This window comes from Pan troglodytes, chromosome 11, assembly GCF_028858775.2.
Source record: "Pan troglodytes isolate AG18354 chromosome 11, NHGRI_mPanTro3-v2.0_pri, whole genome shotgun sequence".
Taxonomy (NCBI): Eukaryota; Metazoa; Chordata; class Mammalia; order Primates; family Hominidae; genus Pan; species Pan troglodytes.
The window spans coordinates 67,748,957-67,770,622 of NC_072409.2; the positions used below are offsets into that span (position 1 = coordinate 67,748,957).

Sequence of the window (21,666 nt, forward strand, 5' to 3'; positions counted from 1 at the left end):
TTCTTCTAGATTTTTGTAGTTTATTTGTGTAGAGGTGTTTATAGTATTCTCTGATAGTTCTGTGGAATCAGTGGTGATATCCTCTTTAGCATTTTTTATTGTGTCTGTTTGATTCTTCTCTTTTCTTTATTAGTCTGGCTAGCAGTCTATGTATTTTGTTAATCTTTTCAAAAAACCAGCACCTGGATTCACTGATATTTTTGAAGGGTTTTTCGTGTCTCTATCTCCTTCATTTCTGCTCTGATCTTAGTTATTTCTTGTCTTCTGCTACCTTTTGAATTTGTTTCCTCTTGCTCTTGCTTCTCTGGTTCTTTAATTGTGATGTTAGGGTGTTGATTTTAGATCTTTCCCGCTTTCTCCTGTGGGGATTTTAGTGCTATAAATTTTCCTCTAAACACTGCTTTAGCTGTGTCCCAGAGATTCTGGTTGTGTCTTTGTTCTCATTGGTTTCAAAGAACTTCTGCCTTAATTTCATTATTTACCCAGTAGTCATTCAGGAGCAGGTTGTTCAGTTTCCATGTAGTTGTGCAGTTTTGAGTGAGTTTCTTAATCCTGAGTTCTAATTGGATTGCACTGTGGTCTGAGAGACTGTTTGTTATGATTGCCATTCTTTTGCATTTGCTGAAGCTTGTTTTACCTTCAATTATGTGATCAATTTTAGAATAAATGTGATGTGGTTCTGAGAAGAATGTATATTCTGTTGATTTGGGGGTGGAGAGTTCTGTAGATGTCTATTAGGTCCGCTTGGTCCAGAGCTGAGTTCAAGTTCTGAATATCCTTGTTAGTTTTCTGTCTTGTTGATCTGTCTAATATTGACAGTGGGGTGTTAAAGTCTCCTGCTGTTGTTGTGTGGGAGTCTAAGTCTCTTTGTAGGTCTCTTAAGAACTTGCTTTATTCTTTAAGAATGTTGAATATTGGCGCCCACTCTCTTCTGGCTTGTAGGGTTTCTGCAGAGAGATCCGCTGTTAGTCTGATGGTCTTCCCTTTGTGGGTAACCTGACCTTTCTCTGTGGCTGCCCTTAACATTTTTTTCTTTCATTTCAACCTTGGTGAATCTGACGATTATGTGTCTTGGGGTTGCTCTTATTGAGGAATGTCTTAGTGGTGTTCTCTGTATTTCCTGAATTTGAATGTTGGCCTATCTTGCTAGGTTGGGGAAGTTCTCCTGGATAATATCCTGAAGAGTGTTTTCCAACTTGGTTCTATTCTCCCCGTCACTTTCAGGTACACCAGTCAAATGTAGGTTTGGTCTTTGCACATAGTCCCATATTTCTTGGAAGCTTTGTTTGTTCATTTTCATTCTTTTTTCTCTAATCTTGTCTTCATGCTTTATTTCACTAAGTTGATCTTCAATCTCTGATATCCTTTCTTCCGCTTGATCGATTTGGCTATTGATACTTGTATATGCTTCACGAAGTTCTCATGCTGTGTTTTTCCACTCCATCAGGTCATTTATGTTCTTCTCTAAATTGGTTATTCTAGTTAGCATTTCCTCTAACCTTTTTTCACCACTCTTAGGTTCATTGCATTGGGTTAGAACATACTGCTTTAGCTCAGAGGAGTTTGTTATTACCCACCTTCTGAAGCCTGTTTCTGTCAATTCTGCAAACTCATTCTCCATCCAGTTTTGTTCCCTTGCTGGCAAGGAGTTGTGATCCTTTGGAGGAGAAGAGGCATTCTGGTTTTTGGAATTTTAGCCTTTCTGCACTGGTTTTTCCCTAATCTTTGTGGATTTATCTACCTTGAGTCTTTGATGTTGGTGACCTTCGGATGGGGTTTCTGTGTGGACGTCCTTTTTGTTGATGTTCATGCTGTTCCTTTCTGTATGTTAGTTTTCCTTCTAACGGTCAGACCCCTTTGCTGCAGGTCTGCTGGAGTTTGTTGGAGGTCCACTGCAGACCCTGTTTCCCTGAGTATCACCAGCGGAGGCTGCAGAACAGCAAAGATTGCTGCCTGTTCCTTCCTCTGGAAGCTTCGTCCCAGAGGGGCACATGCCAGATGCCAGCCAGAGCTCTCCTGTATGAGGTGTCTGTTGACCCCTGCTGGGAGGTATCTCCCAGTCAGGAGGCATGGGGGTCAGGGCCCCACTTGAGAAGGCAGTCTGTCTCTTAGCAGAGTTTGAGTGCTTTGCTGGGAGATCCACTGCTCTCTTCAGAGCCAGCAAGCAGGAATGTTTAAGTCTGCTGAAGCTGCACCCACAGCCGCCCCTTCCCCCAGGTGCTCTGTCCCAGGGAGATGGGAGTTTTATCTATAAGCCCCTGACTGGGCTGCTACCTTTCTTTCAGAGATGCCCTGTCCAAAGTGGAGGAGTCTAGAGAGGCAGTCTGGCTACAGTGGCTTTGCTGAGCTGCAGTGGGCTCCGCCCAATTTGAACTTCCAGGCAACTTTGTTTACACTGTGAGGGAAAAGCCGCCTTTTCAAGCCTCAGCAATGGTGATTCCCGCTGCCCCCACCAAGCTTGAGCATCCCAGGTTGACTTCAGACTGCTGTGCTGGCAGTAAGAATTTCAAGCCAGTGGATCTTAGCTTGCTGGGCTCCATGGGAGTGGGATCCGCTGAGCAAGACTGGCTTCAGCCCCCTTTCCAAGGGAGTGAAAGGTTCATCTTGCTGGCATTCCAGGTGCCACTGGGGTATGAAAGAAAGCTCCTTCAGCTAGCTTGATGTTTGCCCAAATGGTTGCCCAGTTTTGTTCTTGAAACCCTGGGCCCTGTTGGTGTAGGCACCCGAGGGAATCTCCTGGTCTGCCGGTTGCGAAGACTGTGGGAAAAGTGTAGTATCTGGGCTGGAGTGCACCGTTCCTCATGGCACAGTCCCTCAGGGCTTCCTTTGGCTATGGGAGGGAGTTCCCTGATCCCTTTGTGCTTCCGGGGTGAGGCAAAGCCCCACTCTGCTTCAGCTTGCCCTCCGTTGGTTGCATCTACTGTCTAACCAGTCCCACTGAGATGAGCCGGGTACCTCAGTTGGAAATGCGGAAATCACTGGCCTTCTGCATTGATATTGCCTGGAGCTGCAGGTTGGAGTTGTTCATATTCAGCCATCTTGCCAGCCACCAGTGTAAAGAAGTTTTATCCCCAGTCTGTTAGAGAGTATGTTACTACCTGGGCGTGGTGGCTCACATCTGTAATCCCAGCACTTAGGGAGCCCGAGGCAGGCAGATCACTTGAGGTTAGGAGTTCGAGACCAGCCTGGCCAACATGGTGGAACCCCGTCTGTACTAAAAATATAAAAATTAGCCAGGCATGGTGGTGGGCATCTGTAATCCCAACTGCTCAGGAGGCTGAGGTAGGAGAATCACTTGAACTCTGGAGGTGGAGGTTGCAGTGAGCCAAGATTGCGCCACTGCACTCCAGCCTGGGCGACAGAGCGATACTCCATATCAAAAAAAAAAAAAAAAAAAAAAGAAAGTGAGTTAATGTCCCATTACTCCTGAATACTTTAGTGTTTTGTTGTATTCTTTTCCTAGTCTGTTGGTGAGTTTTTTGTTTCTTTAATTGTCTTTTGGAGGGCAAAAGTTTAATTTTGATACAATTGACTTTAGCAATATTTTCTCTAGATATTGAGCTTTTTGTATCACATCTCTGCAATTTTTGCCTAATTTAAGGTCAAGAAGATTTTTCCCTATGTTTTTTTCTAGAAATTTTTTAGAGTTAGGTTTTATACTTAGGTCTCTCATCCATTTAATTTTTCTATATGGTGCTTGTGATGGGATCCTCTTTCTAGTTTTACATCTGCACTTAGTTATTTCCGTTTTGTTTGTTAAAAAGACTATTCTTTTACTATTGAGTTGACTATATATGTGTAAGTCTATTTCAGACTCTTCTTTTCCAGTGATTTCTGTGTCTATCATTTCCATCTGTTTCTGTCCTTTTGTTGATATCATACTGTCTTAATTATACTATAACTTCATGTCTTGAAATCCAGAAAGGTTAGTCCTCCAACTTTTTGTATTTCCAAAATGTTTTCGACTGATTCCTTTGCCTTTTAGAATCAACTTATCAATTTCCACAAAAATTCTGGCTGAGATTTGGATAGAAATTGTATCATTAATTTGGGAGAATTAACATTTTAGCAGTATTGAGTCTTTCAGTTCATTAACATGGTATATCTCTCCATTTGCTTAGGTCTTTTTAAGTTTTTAAAAATTGGTTATTTGTAGCTTAAGCATCCGTTTGCTAATATATGTTGTTAAATTTGTACATAGTGTATGGGCTGAATTGTGCCCTTCAAAATTTATATATTGAACCCTAATTCTGCTATTTCACATTGTGACTGTATTTACAGATAGGTTCTTTACAGCAGTGATTAAGTTAAAATGAGACCACTAGGGTGGGCGCTAATCCAGTTTGACTGGTGTCTTTATAAGAAAAGGAAATTTGATCTCACAGAGACACCAGAGATGCATGCACACTGAGGAAAGCCCATGTGAGGACACAGAAAGGAGGTCATCTGCAAGTTAACGATAGAGGTGGCCTCCAGAACTGTGAGAACATAGATTTCTGTTGTTAAAGTCACCCAGTCTATGGTATTTTGTTATGGCAGCTCTGGCAATCTCATATACGTTTTGGTACCAAGCAGTGAGTTGTTGCTTAACAAGCACTTAGAAATGTGGAAGTGGCTTTAGAACTGGGTAATGGGCAGAGACTGGAAGAATTTTGAGGCACATGTTAGAAAAAAACCTAGATTCTATCATTTAATAAATTATTGATATAAAATATGGACGTTCAAGCTGTTTCTGTTGAGACCTCAAGTGGAAATGAGGAACATGTTATTTGACATTGAAGGGAATGTGGTCCTTGTTATAAAGTGGCAAAGATCTTGGTTAAGTTATGTTCTAGTGATGAAGTTGGATATTTAGCTGTGGAGATTTCTAAGTAAAATGTTGAAGGCATAGTCTTATTTCTCATTGCAGCTGGTCAAATCACTTGAGGCCAGGAGTTCAAGACCAGCCTGGCCAACACGATGAAATCCCGTCTCTACTAAAAATATAAAAATTAGCTGGGTGTGGTGGTGCACACCTGTAGTCCCAGCTACTCAGAAGGCTGTGGCACGACAATCACTTGAACCTGGGAGGCGGAGGTTGCAGTGAGCCGAGATTGTGCCACTACACTCCAGCCTGGGTGGCAGAAGGAGAATCTGTCTTAAAAAAAAAAAAAAAAAATTGTACAATATATGGTTAATATGTGTTTGATTTATTACAAAGATGCCAGCCTAGCTAAGTGGGGGAAGGATCACCTTTTCAACATATGGTGCTGAAACAACCAGATTTCCATGTGGAAAGTAAATTAATTTCAACCCTTATCTTATATGCGGAATTTAACTTGAAGCATAGACCTAAATATAAAGTCCACAAGTGTAATTTCTGGAACAAAAAATGTAGGATAAAATGTTTGAATCCTTGCAGTAGGTAAAGATACCTTAGGATATAAAAAGCGCAAATATAACAGGAGGAAAAAATAAATAAATTGGACTTTATAAAAATTAAAATTTTCTGCTGTTTGGAAGACATTGTTAAAAAAGGTGAAAAGGCAAACCATCTAACCATCCACTTGGGAAAAATAGTTGCAAAAATATTTTTACAAGTCCAGACTTGTATCTAGAATATATGAGAAGACTAACAGCTCAATAATAAATGACTAAACAGGTAGCATGAAAAGATGTTCGACTTTATTACTCACCAGAAAAATGCAAATCAAAGCCACATAGAAATACTACTACACAATGGTTAGAATGGCTAAAAATAAGAAGAATGGCAATACCATGTCAAGGTGTTGCCATGACAAGGATTTAAAACTCTCATATGTTACTTGTGAAACTTGAAAATAGCATAACCCTTTGTAATTTAGTTTGGTAGTTTTTAAAAATAAGGTTAAGTATATACTTACCATATGACTTGGGAATTCTACTCCTAGGTTTTTACCCAAGAGACATGAAGTCATATGCCCACCAAAAGACTTGAACTAGAATACTCACAGTAGGGTTATTCATAATAGTAAAAAGTTGCATAAAACCCAGTTGTCTATCCAGAAGTGAATGGATAAGGAAAAATAGTATATTCATACAGTAGACTACTACTCAGGAAAAAAAATACTAATACATGTAGCAGTGATGGGCAGTGATTGAGTGTAGGGGGAGCTTCCCTCAAAACTCCAGGGTATTTTAGGGAATAGAACGCAGGATTACTTGGCAATTCATTTAAGAACTTAACAAAACTTGTATTCTAAAACCTAACAACTACATTATAAAAGAGGAAAATAATAGCCCAGTTTCACTAATAAATGTAAGATACAAAAATTTCAAAACATTAAAAGTTGAAATTAAGGTAACATAGTTGTTACTTTTGGGAGGATGCCTAATGATTGCAAGGAGCTTAAGGGAGGCTTATGAGTTGCTTGTAATGTTTCATACTGGACCTGGGTGGTTGGTAGGTTGAGTGTGTTTACTTTCTGAAAATGTATTGAACTTTAGAGTTTATGTACTTCGTGTAGTAGATTATAATGTGCTTAAAAAAAATGCTGCTGCTGCTTCCAAAATGAGCAGAATTTCACAGAAGGGCAAACACAAATAACCAAGGTAGCTATTTGTGTTTGATATGATATGTAACCATTATGCATTTGTGAAATTGTAATTAAAACTAGGATGACATGGCCAATGAGACTGATATAATTTGAAATCTTTGAACACCCTAAGCATTGTGAGGATATGGAGAGATAGAAACTGTGCTGCTGGTGTTAGTGTAATGTCTTATCACCACTTTTGAAAATGGTTTGATAGTGCTCAATAAGGTGAACATATATAATTTTACTGTTTGGAAAAGTTTTATCCACAAGCACCTATGGGCATATCAAGGATGTTTATAGTAGTGCTACAAGCAAAAGCAAAAATCTATAAGCAACACAGATACTCACCAACAGTATAGTGGACAAATAAGTAGTGGTTTCTTCATCAGTGCAATACAATATCACAGTAAAATTCAGTTAACTATCAGTGTGGTTAAAATTTAAACATTGTTTTGTAAAGGAAGTCACAGGAAAATGTATGTCATATATGCTACAGTTTGGAAAGAGGCAGGGGTAAACGATGCATTATTTAGATAATCATTCATAGGTGCTTTAGTACAAACAACTAAATAAAAGCAAGATCATGATGAGAGGTAGGGAACGTGACAAGGAGGAATGAGATCCGGGAGGAACACATAAGAAGATGCTTCTAGGTCAGGATATGGTAATGTTTTATTGCTTGGCTGGGTTGGAAAATTCAGATGTGTCTTTTATTATTATTTTTTTAAACTGCAAAATTTGTTTTTATATATGCTGTATTTCTCCAAACTGTAAAAAAGTAAATTTCCTGAAATACCTTTCAGAGATCAAAAATAAAAGTAAGTTCCTCAATTCTAGAGGCTTTAAGTATTGTGACTTGTGTGTTCCTCACAGATGTCCTGATTTAATACTATGTTGACTTAAAATATAAGATCTGTTTCTACTCAAAGCCTGTCATCAAGGACATTATTAAAACAGTTCTACAATTTTTATTTAGCCTTAAAATTGTAAAACTACTTCTTTAAAATCTGCGTTTTATAATGTATTTTTCTAATTTAGACCTGATATCTTCTCAGTTAATTCAAATTGGATAGCTTTTTGTCAAAACTGTTGTAGAACTTTGAATAAACATTTTTTGAATAAGCGGTGAATAAACATTTTTGTGCTAATCAACAGTGAATTACTTTTCTTTCAGATTCAAACATCTACTTCTTTGGGAACATCACAGATTTCACAGAAAATAATTCCTCTCTTGGAACTTCCATCTGTTTCTGAAGATGGTAAAATGAAACTGCTTAAGGATATTTTTCTTATTTTATTAAAATAATTTCCGTTTTGAGGCATATTTTTCTCAAAGGACCACACAGAGGAAGGAAAATATCTTTTCCTTTTAAAGTCTAGGTTCTTGACTGAGGCTCTATGAATGAAAGACAGATTAACATGAGAAAACAAGCAGATTTACTAGCATTCATATTTCATGGGTACATGCAAGAAGCTCAGGAATGAGTAACTCAAGGTGGTGATTAAAATTTGGGTTTATATACCAGTTTGGGCTTAAACAAAGGAAAAGAGGTTTTGGGCTTCAGGGATAGGGGTTGCTGGGGAGGCAAGGTATATGGGAAGGCGACCAGAAAAAGTATGGTACACAAGGGTAAAGTTTGTTACGCAGATATGTCAGTGTTTTCTCCGTTGATAAGAATGTCTTGGGAGTAAGAGTCATCTTCCCTGGTACAGAAAGGAAGATACCTTTACAAGGTAGATTTCTCTTATAAATGTTAATTTCCCTTAGAAAAGGGAAACTTAGGATCTGTCTTCAGAGCTTTTCCTGTGTCTGCTGTTTCTTAAAATAATTGACTCAGTGTAATCCTTATGCCAAAAAGACATGTTTTCGAGTGGCATATTTTGGTCTTCTGTAGTCATATAAGAAATTTCAGGCAATAGCAGATATTTGTATATTTTCAGGAAATTTTAACTAAAATTTATTTTAAATAGCACAATTCCTTAAAGTTGCTTTTGCAATGGGATTTTTTTGGTATAAAGTTGAACTGAAAATGACAAGGACCAGCCGGGCGCAGTGGCTCATGCCTGTAATCCCAGCACTTTGGGAGGCCAAGGCGGGCGGATCATGAGGTCAAGAGATCGAGACCATTCTGGCCAACATGGTGAAACCCCACCTCTACTAAAAGTACAAAAATTAGCTGGGAGTGGTGCTGCACACCTGTAGTCCCAGCGACTCGGGAAGCTGAGGCAGGAGAATCGCCTGAACCCAGGAGGCGGAGGTTGCAGTGAGCAGAGATCGTGACACTGTGCTCCAGCCTGGTGACAGAGCGAGAGTCCGAATCAAAAAAAAAAAAAAAAAAAATGACAGGGACCACCAATAAGTTAATTATCTTTATTTGGCTGTGAGTTAAAAAACACCACAAAACTTCACAGATGTCTTAATTTCTAATGTGTTTTTTAGTTATTTGGAAAATTTTGCTATAGTATATTTAAAACATTTTTAAAAATATAATTATTAAAGGAAAATCATCAATAATTATCTACATTTACATATAAAAATGTATAACTATTCTGATACCAAATATGTGCTTTTTAATGACCGTATTAGAAAAGGTGTATGTCTATATTTTTAAGACTTTAAAAATTGATAAATGTTAAATAACAGAAACTGCCATGTCGATTCTTGGTTTCTTAGAGAACAATTTTTCTTTATTTATAGTTACCAGAGAGAAGTTGTTTGTGAGATCATCTACTTTAACTTCAGTCTTAGTTTATTAGGGATATACTTTTGATTGTTTCATTTAAACCTAGTTTTAATGGTTTTACTAAGTTATCTAATGCTTTTTCAGTCCTTTTTAATATCAGCATATGTGTATGTATATCAATGTATATGTACATATACCTATATTTGTGTATATATATGTATACAAAGTAGTGCTTGATCTCAGTTTACTTCATTCAGACTCTGCTGCTAATATTGCAGAGTTTATATCTAAGTCCTGTTACACTATCCAGGTAGAGTGAGCATATTAACATATTACTTTGAGTATTCATGGTGTGTATAATCATCGGCATTGGCATTTCCTGTAAAATTTAAGCAATTTTAAAATAGACTATTTCAAAAGATGGGCTTCTTAAGCTAAAGATTACATCTTAATAATGTTCCATGCTTCTTTATAACCAAGAATGTTATTTAAAAGTAGAGTATCCCTTTGTTTAAAATGGACAATAAAAAAGTACAGTAATGTCTATATTATTTTCTGTTTATTTCGGTTCTCATGTTAATATTTGATATTTAAAAGAGAGCCTTAGTGTTTTAGTGTTCATATTTATTTCTATTGAAATACTGTTAAATTGATCATTTTAATTATTGACTTAAATAATGTTCTGTGAAATTTAGATTCAGAGGAGGAATTTTTTGATGCACCATGTAGTCCCTTGGAAGAACCTCTTCAGTTTCCAACTGGAGTTAAAAGTATTCGAACCAGAAAGTTACAAAAGCAGGATTGTTCAGTAAATATGACTACATTTAAAATACGATTTGAAGTACCAAAGGTAGGTACTATGGTAAAATTAACATGGCTTAATTTGTTTGCTGTTTCTGTATTTACAGCTTACTATATAGTCTCATTGTTAAGAAGCACTATCTTTTTCACCCTAATTAAAGTAATTCCAGACTTGCTGTGTGATTCTTGGTCACTCCCCCCCCCCCCTTTTTTTTTTTTAAAATAAGATTAACTTCCTTAATCAAGAGTGAAAGATTTAAATTTATTCAGTACATGTTTTTGTGAAAACGATTATTTATGTTGTGTGTGTATTGTATGTCTGTGTGGGTATAAAATCTCTCCTAAATTTTAAATAATAATATATCAATTGTATGTATACCTCATATATTCACATGTAACCACTATGCACATAAACATGTTTTTGTTTTATGTAGTGGTAATTTCTTTTTTCTTTCTTCTCCAGGTTTTGATCGAGTTTTATCACCTTGTTGGAGATTGTGAACTATCTGTGGTAGAAATTCTTGTTTTAGGATTGGGTGCAGAAATTGAGATTAGAACATACGATTTGAAAGCAAATGCCTTTTTGAAAGAGTTCTGCTTAAAATGCCCAGAATACTTGGGTAAGAATCTCTCTTTTTTAAAATAAATAAATTAATTTCATTGTTTGACTACCTGCTAGAGAGTTTTCAATTCTTTAGGCTCTGAATCAGTACATTTGCTGAAATATTCTCAGAGAACCATTCCTTTTTGAGTTAATCTTTAACTTTTATAGTTGGTAATGTGGGGGGCACACCGGAGATAAAATGAAGATAATTTTATTCATTATGGAAAATCAGATGGTAATGGTTGAATTTTAAATCTACTTAACTGAGTATTGGAACACTTAATTAGTTTTCTGTTGTTGCTATAACAATTTACCACAAACTTAGTGCTTAAAAACAACAAAAATTTATTATCTTAGAGTTCTGTATGACAGAAGTCTGACACAAGTCTCACTGGGCAAAACTCAAGGTGTCAGTAGGACTTCCTTTTAGGAGGCTCTAGAGGAGGGTCCATTTCATTGTTCAGTCAGGTGTTGACAAAATTCATTTCCACATGGTTTAAGTCTATGTTTCCTTGTTGCCTGTTAGCGGATGGCTGCCCTTAGGCCTCAGTTGCTTTTTTGCACGTAGCTGCTAACCACAATAAGGCATCAGATCCTCCTCATGTTGCCATATCTCTAACCTCCTCTTCTGTGTTTTGCTTCCACTCTTAAAACTCCAGTGATTAGATTGGACACACCTCGATAATCCAGGATAATATACCTTTAACCTTAACCTTAATCCCATTTTCCAAGGCCCTTTTGCCATATGAGTTAACATATTCTCAGATTCCGGGGGATTAGAGTGTAGGTATCTTTGTTGGGGGCAGAGGGCAGTATTCTGCTTACTGCAAACCTTTTGTGTTCGTAATGGATATATGATCCCTAAGAAACTATTCTGTTTCCTATGTTAGGTAATTAGGAGGGTTGTATTTATATTTCTTCATTTACATTTTTTGGATTTTTCCTTGAAAGATAATTGTGAATAGTAGAGGCAATTATTAGGACACCAGTTTCATTTTATTAAACTCCTTTGTAGCATAATAATATTATGTATGAGCAGAGGTGGAATTAAAAATTTTTAAATAGACTTTATTTTTTAGAGCAGTTTTAGATTCATGGGACAATTGAGCAGAAGGTACAGAGATTTCCCATATACTCCTTGTACCCACACCTGCATAGCCTTTTTCATTATCAACATCCTCCACCAGAGTGGTACATTTGTTACAACTGATGAACCTACACTGACACATCGTAATTACCAAGAGTCCACAATTTACATTAAGGTTCACTGTTGCTGTTATACCTTCTGTTTGGACATGTATAATGACATGCATCTACCATTACCTTCTCATGTGGAGTAGTTTCACTGCCCTAAAAATCCTCTGTGCTCCACCTATTTGTCCCTCCCTCCCACTTAACCCCTGGCAACTGGTGATCCTTTTAGTGTCTCCATAGTTTTACCAGCATGTCACATAATTGGAATCATATATATCCTTTTCAGATTGGCTTCTTTCACTTAGTAATATATGCTGAAGTTACCTCCATGTCTTCTCATAACTGGGCAGCCCATTTCTTTTTTAGCAATGAATGATATTCTCTTGTCTGGATGCACCACAGTTTATTTATCCATTCATGTACTGAAGGATATCTTGGTTGCTTCCACGGTTTGGCAATTGTTAATAAAGCTGCTGTGAACATTTGAATGCAAGTTTTTGTGTAGACATAAATTTTCAGTTTCACTGGGTAAATACCAAGGAACATGATTGCTAAATAATCAAGAAACAGTTTGCTCTCGTAATTGGAAAGAAAAGTAAACCAACGTGACAGTGTTCCCTAGTAACCCAGGAACTTTATAGCAGTTACTAAGTTTTTTTTATTATTATTAGTTTTATTTATTTTTATTTTTTGGGATGGAGTCTCGCTCTGTTGCCCAGGCTGGAGTGCAGTGGCATGATCTCGGCTCACTGCAAGCTCCACCTCCCGGGTTCATGCCATTCTCCTGCCTCAGCCTCCCGAGTAGCTGGGACTACAGGCGCCTGCCACCACGCCCAGCTAATTTTTTTTTTTTTTTTTTTTTGTATTTTTAGTAGAGACGGGGTTTCACCATAGTCTCAATCTCCTGACCTCGTGATCCGCCCGCCTTGGCCTCCCAAAGTGCTGGGATTACAGGCGTGAGCCACCGCGCCTGGCCACACTTATTATGTTTATTCTTATGTTTGCTTTGCCAAGAACAAAGGATTAAAAAACCCTTGCAAACAGAAAAAAGAGTATACAATTATTATTGTGCTTATTTCTGTAATATTTTTGTTGCTGTTTTCTCAGAGGGAGTGAATAGCAGTTTCTTGCACAAAGTAAATGATCAGTAAATGGTTCAATGAATGAATAAATGTGTAAACAAAGTGGGAACTTTTTTAAGCCTTCAAGTGTGGCTAGCACTTGGAGTAGAAAACAGGTTTATGTGCTAAGCATTAGGTTTGGAGAACTCTGTGCAATTTGTGGCATTTTTTTCTCAGGAATTGTATGATTAGTTTGTAGTCCTTTCTTCCAGTCTTTAGATACTAATTTTCTAGCAACCTTAAGTCATTTGGTGATGAGAGTTTTAAAAGCTTTCTATAAATTCTCATCTACACTGGTTTTCTTAGTATAGCACATTTTGAGCAGAAGCAGTAATATTAAAATGGGAGAGTTCCTTTATTCCCCTCGCAGGACATGCCACAGGGGTGTGCATTTCCCTAGAGGGAGCATGCAGATGGGCAGGTGCAGAGGCTGTGGGGAGTGCTTTTGGGCTCCGGCCCCAGGACAGCATCTAGGGGTAGGTGTCTACAACCCCTGAAGCCCAAGGGGCATGTGTTACAGTATGCTCTTTCAACTTTGCCATCTGCAGACAGCTTTTGTTAATCACCTCGATAGACCGTCTTCCTTATCGCAAGGGCAGGGGGCCATTGTGACGGCCTGAGTTCTTGCCCAGTGTACCAGAAGAATTGGATCACATGTGGGCTGGAAGGATGAGTGCAAGGTTTTATTGAGTGGTGGAGGTGGCTCTCAGCAAGACGGATGGAGAGCCGGAAGTGGGGGATGGAGTGGGAAGGTGGTCTTCCCCTGAGGTTGGGCCACCCAGCAGATGGACTCTTCACTGACAGCCCCTAGTTGAACTACCCCAGCGTCCGGACGTCCACGTCCTTCCTCGTCTCTCTTTTTCTGCCATGCTGCCCTGCCACTCTCTGCCACTCTCCACCACTCTGTTCCTCTGCTCTTCTCAATGCTCAGCTGCTTGTATCTGTGCCCACTAAGGCCTTGGGCTTATATGGGCACAGGATGGTGGGTATGGTGGGCCAAAAGGCAACTTTTCAGGTGCAAAAAGAGAAATGCTTGTTCTCATTTAGGGCCTCCAGTTTTTAGGCTTGAGGGTGGGGCCTTTGCTGGGGAACTGCCCTCTTCTACCCAGTATTTCCCTGTCTGCTGTCCATATCAATATAACTAATAAAGACTGATTACATGGTAATAGGGTTTATTTTAATCTAAACTAATATACAGAAAACTTAATGTTTCATCTCATTCCCGGTCTGTCTTCTGAACAGCTGGGTTTTCAAGGGCTCTGATGATTTCCTTTTTAGTTATTTCAGTGATCCAGGGCCAGAATTCTCTTCCTGCCCTTTCATTGTTCCTAAAAACCATTCTGGTTTCTCTTTAATTGATTCCTGTTTTTTCTTACCTTACCTCCTATCTAGGTTTAGAAGGGTATGAGACTTCAGTGTTGTGGCACATGAGGAGGTAAGGGAATTGTGAGGAGAAATTAAATTTTTAGAGTTTAAAGAACAAAGAAGTAACTTGACTTGGGTGAGGTAGAATCCAAGGTCCAGAACTCATATAGGAAAGCCTTCTTTTGCAATTACATAATTAATAAGATTGCTTGCATTTATTTTCAGTTACCTTTCCGATGAAAAGATAATTTTTAAAAAATTATTTTTAGATGAAAACAAGAAACCAGTTTATTTGGTTACAACCCTGGATAACACAATGGAAGACCTGTTAACGCTGGAATATGTAAAGGTAAGCAGTTTCATTTATATCTGCTTAATATGGTAAGTATGCTGCTGAAATGTTAAGTTTTGTAAGTTTGGTATTATTCAGTTTATTTAATCTTCACTGTAACATAATCTCTTTGTAACTCCTAATACTAAGGTTTTTTTTATTTTGTCATCTTGTATTAAATAGTTGTGATTTATAAATACTTCATATAGCAAAATAAGAAGATTGTGTTCTAAGTAGAAATGACCTGGAGTTTGATTTTTTTTTTCTCCCAACAGGGGTACTGAGAAAGAAACACACTTTTTAGTCTTGTTAGAGTGTATTGTTTTATGTGATACAAGATGATGCTTTCACTTTCTTTTCCACTGTTCTGTGAAGTTACCTGATATTCCTAGGGTCAATAACTCCATTCCTTTTTTATTGATTTATGATATTCATTTTATCGTTTGTTAAGCTTTTCTATGTACTATGGTCTATTTCTAATTTTTCCGTGTTTCTGCTGACTTCCGTGTTTCTGCATCAGACTATTTTAATAATTACTTTATAATAAGAATAATGCAGAAAGCATTTAATCACTTTAAAACCATTTTTGCTATCCATTATTGACTAGATGTCTTAAGATTTTTGTTGTATATGCATTATATAGCTTTTATGTAGCAAAAGTATTCTAGACCTAAAGAAAATGGATAAAGAAAATGTGGTATATATACAAAATGAAACACTATTCAGCTTTAAAAAAGGGGGGGAATCCTGTCATTTATGTCGACATAGATGAATGTGGAGGACATTATGCTAAGCAAAATAAGCCAAGCACAGAAAGACAAATACCTCATGATCTTCTTTATGTGTGGAATCTAATAAAACTGAACTTATAGAAGTAGAGAGCACAGTGATGGTTACCAGAGGGTAGCAGGGATGGGAGGGAGGGAAGGAGAGGGAATAGAGAGTTGTCAATCAAATGGTACAAAGTTCCAGATAGACAGGAAGAATAATTTTTGAGATCTGTATACAGCAGGGGAACTGTAATCAATAATAATGTGTTGTTTATTTTAAAACAAGAAAGTGAATTTCAAATGTCTCACCACAAAGAAAGATAGGAAAGCGAGGTGACAGATATGTTAGTTAGCTTAATTTAATCATTTAACATTGTGTACATATGTCAGAACATCACATTGTACTCCATAAGTGTATATAATTATGATTTGTCAATCAAAAATATTAAATTTTTTAAAAAGAAAAAGAAAACACAGAGTATTTGGATACTTGGTGGACAATTCTGTCACAAATTTTGTTTTTAAATACAGGAAGAATTAGGAAGAACCATACAGAGTTGTTGATGACCGAATGATTATTCTCCACACTTGATAATATCCAACATTTCCTCTCTTGATAATAAGAATGATAGTACGTAACATTTATTGAATACTTGCTATGTGCCAGAGAGTCCAATACTTACATTTTCTTTTGTTCTGGTGAAGCGGTTGCTTATTTAGGTAATTATATGTGTGTGTATATGTGTGTATATATATATATATGTATATGAACAGCTGGAAAATTATATAAATGTGTATTAGGACTATAATGTGATTGTATATGTATGTCTTCCTAACATGTTCTAACAGATTTGTTTTCTCTTTGGATAGGCTGAAAAGAATGTACCCGACTTGAAAAGTACCTATAACAATGTTTTACAATTGATTAAGGTATGAGTAGATAATTTATTTTTTAATTATATACTATTTCTTATGGAAATTATTTTCTAACTGGAATTGTAAGATCCTTAAAGATAAGAAAATATTATAAATTATATCCTTTATGCCACAAAGCATAGTGCCTTGTAGAGAGCTGGCAAGCAAATATTTATTGACCTATCACTAAAATCAGCTTTGTTCTTTAGGTAAATTTTTCCTCTTTGGATATTCATTTACACACTGAAGCACTTCTGAATACAATAAATTATCTTCATAATATCCTTCCGCAATCAGAGGAAAAATCAGCCCCAGTGTCCACTACAGAGACTGAAGACAAAGGAGATGTCATTAAAAAATTAGGTATGTTTTTTAAAAACTTAGCATCAACTTTTTTTTTTTTTAACCATGTAGGTCAATAAATCTAGACCCTGACTTTATTATTAACTTCAAATATTGGCTTCAGAATTCTGTTGCCTAGGTTAATATCTAGAAGGATTCATTATATGCCAGGATAATTTTAGAAAATAAAGGAAACTATTGGTGAAGAAAATGTTGCTTTTGTTTATCGTATATAATAATTGTTTTTAGTTTAAGATTATATAGTAGGAGTATTAGATTAAAAAATTTTTTTTCTTCCACCTCCCAGTAGGAGGATTAGATTTAAATTAAAATTTATGCATTTCATGACATTATTTTAGATTAGACAAATATGACTAACAAAATTTGAGTATTGTCAGCTGGGTGCGGTGGCTTATGCCTGTGATCCCAGTGACCCAGGGAGGTGAGCACTGTGGGGATTGAGGCTCGAGGATCACTTGAGGCCAGGAGTTCAAAACTAGCCTGGGCAACATAGCAAAACCCTGTCTCCAACAAAATTTTAAAAATTAGTTGGGCATGGTGGTGTTTGTCTGTAGACCCAGTTTACTTGGGAGGCTGACACATTAGAATCACTGGAGCCCAGGAATTCAAGGTTGCAGCGATCTTTGAGCTACAATTGCACCACTGCACTCCATCCTGGGTAACAGAGAGAGACTCTGTTTCGGAAAAAAAACAAAAAAGAGTATCAGAGCGTATTTTAAAATCAGAGTGTAGTACTTTCGAAGCAGTGAAAAGTTGCAATTTTGATAATGACAAGTATCACCTAGTAATTATTGGTTCTCAAAAAATTTTGAAATTTATAGCTACAGTGTTTTAGTTTCAAATGTTTAGTTTCTTCTTGAAACAGTGTTGTCTATTTGCTTTTGTTTTCGTTAGATTTTATTGTTTTTTAGAATTTTCAATTCAGTAGGGAATATCATACCTTGCTTTCAACTGAATTGCAGATTGGGTTTTCTGTGATATCACTATTTGTGGTGATATTTCAGTTACTTTATAAGTATAGTGAGGTAACTACTAAATGTTTTTCCTCATGTTTTATAATATGAATTTTTTTTTTGCAGCTTTAAAACTATCCACAAATGAAGATATCATTACTTTGCAGATTTTAGCAGAATTATCGTGTTTACAGATCTTTATTCAAGATCAGAAACGTAACATTTCTGAAATTAAGATTGAAGGTAATAAAATTTCACAAAAAGCAAATTAAAAGACATTAAATGAAAGAAAAGGCAGTCATTCTTTTGTTCCCTTAGGGCTTGATTCTGAGATGATTATGAGGCCTTCAGAAACTGAAATAAATGCAAAGCTAAGGAATATAATTGTTTTAGATTCTGATATAACAGCTATATACAAAAAGGTAAGAATTCTTTTAATTAAATAATAGTACATCATTAAATAGGATTGTCCTTTAAGAGTGGTCATAGGTATCATTTGGACATTTGTCAGAATTTAGTAATGTGGCTTATTATGTGCATGGGTTTTGGAGTCAGGCATAATTGGGTTCTTAGCTCTACTCCTTAGTAGCTGTGTGACCATTAGCAGGTTACCTAATCTTGGACTCTGTTTCTTTATTTGTAAAATGAGTATTACAGTATCTCATAAATGAGATAAGTATGAATAATGCTCCAGGAACAAAGTTTTGGGAGAGAACCTAGTAAATACCTTTTTCACTTTTTTTTTTTTTTTTTTTTTTTGGTTCATGTACTCTGAATCTCGTAATGCATTTTAGATACATTTGAGGGTCTGAAGTCTGAGGAAGTGAGATTTTTTATAAAGCTTATTGTCATCAGCGATCACTAGTATCGTTGTTGTAATAATGATAAGAGAGTCCTTTGAACTGGATGATTAGTTGTTGAAGGTTAGGTAATTTGTTACTGGTTATAAAACAGTGAGGTTCCTGCTGCAGAGTTGAACAGGCAACATCCTACCTGAAGCAGGCAGGATTATGTATTTAAGGAGGTTAAAGGAATATCAGATAGTAGGATCAGGAAAAGCTGAAGTACTTGTTGAGTCAGGAAGTCAGCATTTGGAATATGTTGAGAAGAAAGGAAATAGATAAATAGATTTTGCCAGTAATACTGTAGTGATGAACTGATTTTTATGTTTAAAAAATTCTTATTTCTAATATCTTCTTGTTATGGCTTATTTAGTGGGATAGAAAAACAGTTCCAACATCAAAAAGAAGTGACTCATAGCAATAAGGAACAATAAATTTTCCAGAAGCCATGGTTTTATTTGCTTCTATTGCTTTTATTTTAAAAATCATAAGTATCAGAGTATTTAAGAAATAGGTTATCCATTTTATTTTCCCTATCTAGAAAGTAAAGCTCACAGAAATAAAGTATCTACGAAAAGTTATACAGAACTGAGAGCATGATCCAACCCATTGATTTTTTTCTCTGTAATTTTATTTTTATTTTTTATTTTATTTTTTTTGAGACAGTCTTGCTCTATCACCCAGGCTGGAGTGCAGTGGTGCAGTCTTGGCTCACTGAAACCTCCACCTCCTGGGTTCCAGTGATTCTCGTGCCTCAGCCTCGTGAGTAGCTGGGATTACAGGTGCGCACAACCACACCCAACTAATTTTTATATTTTTAGTAGAGACAGGGTTTCACTGTGTTTGGCCAGGCTCATCTCAAACTCCTGGCCTCAACTGATCTGCCTGTCCCGGCCTCCCAAAATGCTGATATTACAAGCATGAGCCACTGTGCCCGGCCTGTAATTTTATTTTTAATATATCTACAAGGTTAAAAATTCAGTTTACAGAAAGTTACAAAATAAAAAAAATCTTTCTCTCTTGTCTTCTTGCACGATTTTCATTTCCCTTTCCCTGTTTCTTAACTTTGATTCCATTGTACACGGTTTTTAAACAAACTGCCTTGTTTAGTAACTTTCCACGTGTCAAAGAACCAGAGAGGCATAAGGTTTTTGCCCTTATGAAATCAGACCTGATTATGAATCAGTTTCATAAGCCTTGTACAGTGATATATATTATTGTGCCAGTTTTAAGTGTACCGAGACATTGAGGCCCTCAGCTTTAAGGGTGGGAGCCCCCAGACCATTTGTTTGACTCTGTCTTGGAGCAGCATCCTCCATTTACTGTAGCACCATTGGACAAATACTGTTTTTATTTATATATGCCATAAGGTAAAAAGGATTCTTGCTGACCTGATAGTCTCATGAAAAACATATCATAGTAAATTGGTTTCTGATATCTTCTTCATAAAAAATATTTTGAAAGTAAAGGCTTAAAAAAATCCAGTTTTTAATGCTTAATTCTTGGTGATGGGTACACAAGTCTTTCTAATTATTCTCAACTTTTCTGGCCTTGTTATTAGGCCAACACTTGCTTCATGAAGTGAGTTGGGAAATGCTTTCTTCCTGTTTTCTGAAAAATTTGTATGGAATTTGCATTATTCCTTAAATGTTTGATGGAATTATCAGTGCAAATATTTTTTGTGTATAGTTGAGGCTGGGATTCACTTTATTTTATTTTCCATATGGCATTCAGTATCCAATGGAGATCCACACACTGCATTTGATTGATATACCACTTAAGTCTGTTATAGTTTATGAATTTCCTTTAGTTTCTTCTCTGCCCTTGTGTTAGCCATTTGTTGCTATCTTATTTATTCTGTACAATTTTCCATAGCCTGTATCTTGCTGATTATGTTTTCATGCTATTTAACATGTTACTGTATCCTGTGTTTCCTTAAATCGGTATTTAAATCTCAGGGCACAGTGAGATTCAGGGTTTGGGAGTAGGGGTTGGCAAGATACTTCATAGTTGGTAGTGTGTGTTTTCATAGGAGGCACATAGTGTGTAGCTGTCTTTTTTTTCTTTTCTGTTTTGCACTGTCTTGGAATATTTTCTTTTTTTGATGTTAGAAGCTATTTGTTGTTATTTCCTGTAATTTGGTCTTGAAGTCTGTGTCTGGAGAGTGGCCATAAGCCAAAACAGCCACTTTCTAGCTTGCAGGCATGTTGGTCAGATGGGACATCGGGGAGGCAACACAACAAAACACCCTCGAGGGGTGCCCACCAGGGAGGCTGACAGGAAGTCTGGAGGCAGTAGGGACGTTTCTTCATTTATTAAATGGGAGAGTTCACCAGTCTTTATGCTGGTATCACCAATCATTTTGGCTTTTCAAAAGTTTATTCTCCAGTAGATTTCTTAGGCAGGGCTCATAGGAACAATAATCCTTATTTATATTTGCAGGGTAGTTTGACTGGATTTTAAATTCTTGCCTTGAATTTTCTTTTCTAGATGATCTTAAAACATATTACTCCATGTCTTTTGGCCTAGTATTGGTGTTGACAGTTCTGATGACAGTTTGACTTTCCTTCGCTTCTAAGAACTTTGCCATTTTTCCCAGACATTCAGAGCTAATTTGAAGCTTTATGTAGGGACTTTGGACAGGTAGACATCACAGTTGATGGTCAGGAACTGGTCTAGCAATTTTATGGGTTCTCAGATTGAGAGTATCTCTTGTTCTTAGGCTAGTCAGTTTCCGTTGAGAAAAATACTATTAAGTATAAGCCTGGCAGCCTACATTCCAGAAGCCAATTGGTTGAAAGAAGTGGAGGCCTCATCATTTAGTTTATAGATTTTTGCTTAAAATAACCATTTTTTAATATGGTGTTTTATTAACCATCTTTCTGTACCTGAAGTCTCCTAGACCACAGCCTTTCTGCTCTAAACTCTGTCGAGCAAATCTGTTCTGTTGAACTCGGAGAGGAACAGTCATATAGCCCTACTCATGTGACATGCAGAGGATATTCGGTTTATTCTAAACTAATTTACCAGTATTTATATAATTATATAGATACAATTTATACATTAATATATATGTAAATTATATATGTATAAATACTGGTAAATAAATTAAGAAAAAACTAATTATATATATTATATAATAATAATATATTTTATATATACATAA

At 36.6% G+C, this 21,666-nt stretch overlaps 1 protein-coding gene across 16 annotated transcripts in view; it reads left to right on the forward strand.

Moving 5' to 3' along the window:
* Positions 1–21,666, forward strand: part of VPS13A (vacuolar protein sorting 13 homolog A) — a 239,659-nt gene that overhangs the window by 88,391 nt on the left and 129,602 nt on the right. For all 16 annotated transcript variants that reach the window (XR_010148689.1, XR_010148692.1, XR_010148694.1 and 13 more), the window contains 8 exons: positions 7,732–7,816; positions 9,937–10,091; positions 10,506–10,662; positions 14,596–14,675; positions 16,298–16,357; positions 16,552–16,705; positions 17,785–17,901; positions 17,977–18,080. Coding sequence is in view for 10 of the 16 variants with exons in the window: in XM_016960977.3 (XP_016816466.1) it covers positions 7,732–7,816; positions 9,937–10,091; positions 10,506–10,662; positions 14,596–14,675; positions 16,298–16,357; positions 16,552–16,705; positions 17,785–17,901; positions 17,977–18,080 (912 nt within the window). In the remaining 6 variants the exon portion in view is untranslated. The remainder of the gene's footprint in view (positions 1–7,731; positions 7,817–9,936; positions 10,092–10,505; positions 10,663–14,595; positions 14,676–16,297; positions 16,358–16,551; positions 16,706–17,784; positions 17,902–17,976; positions 18,081–21,666) is intronic.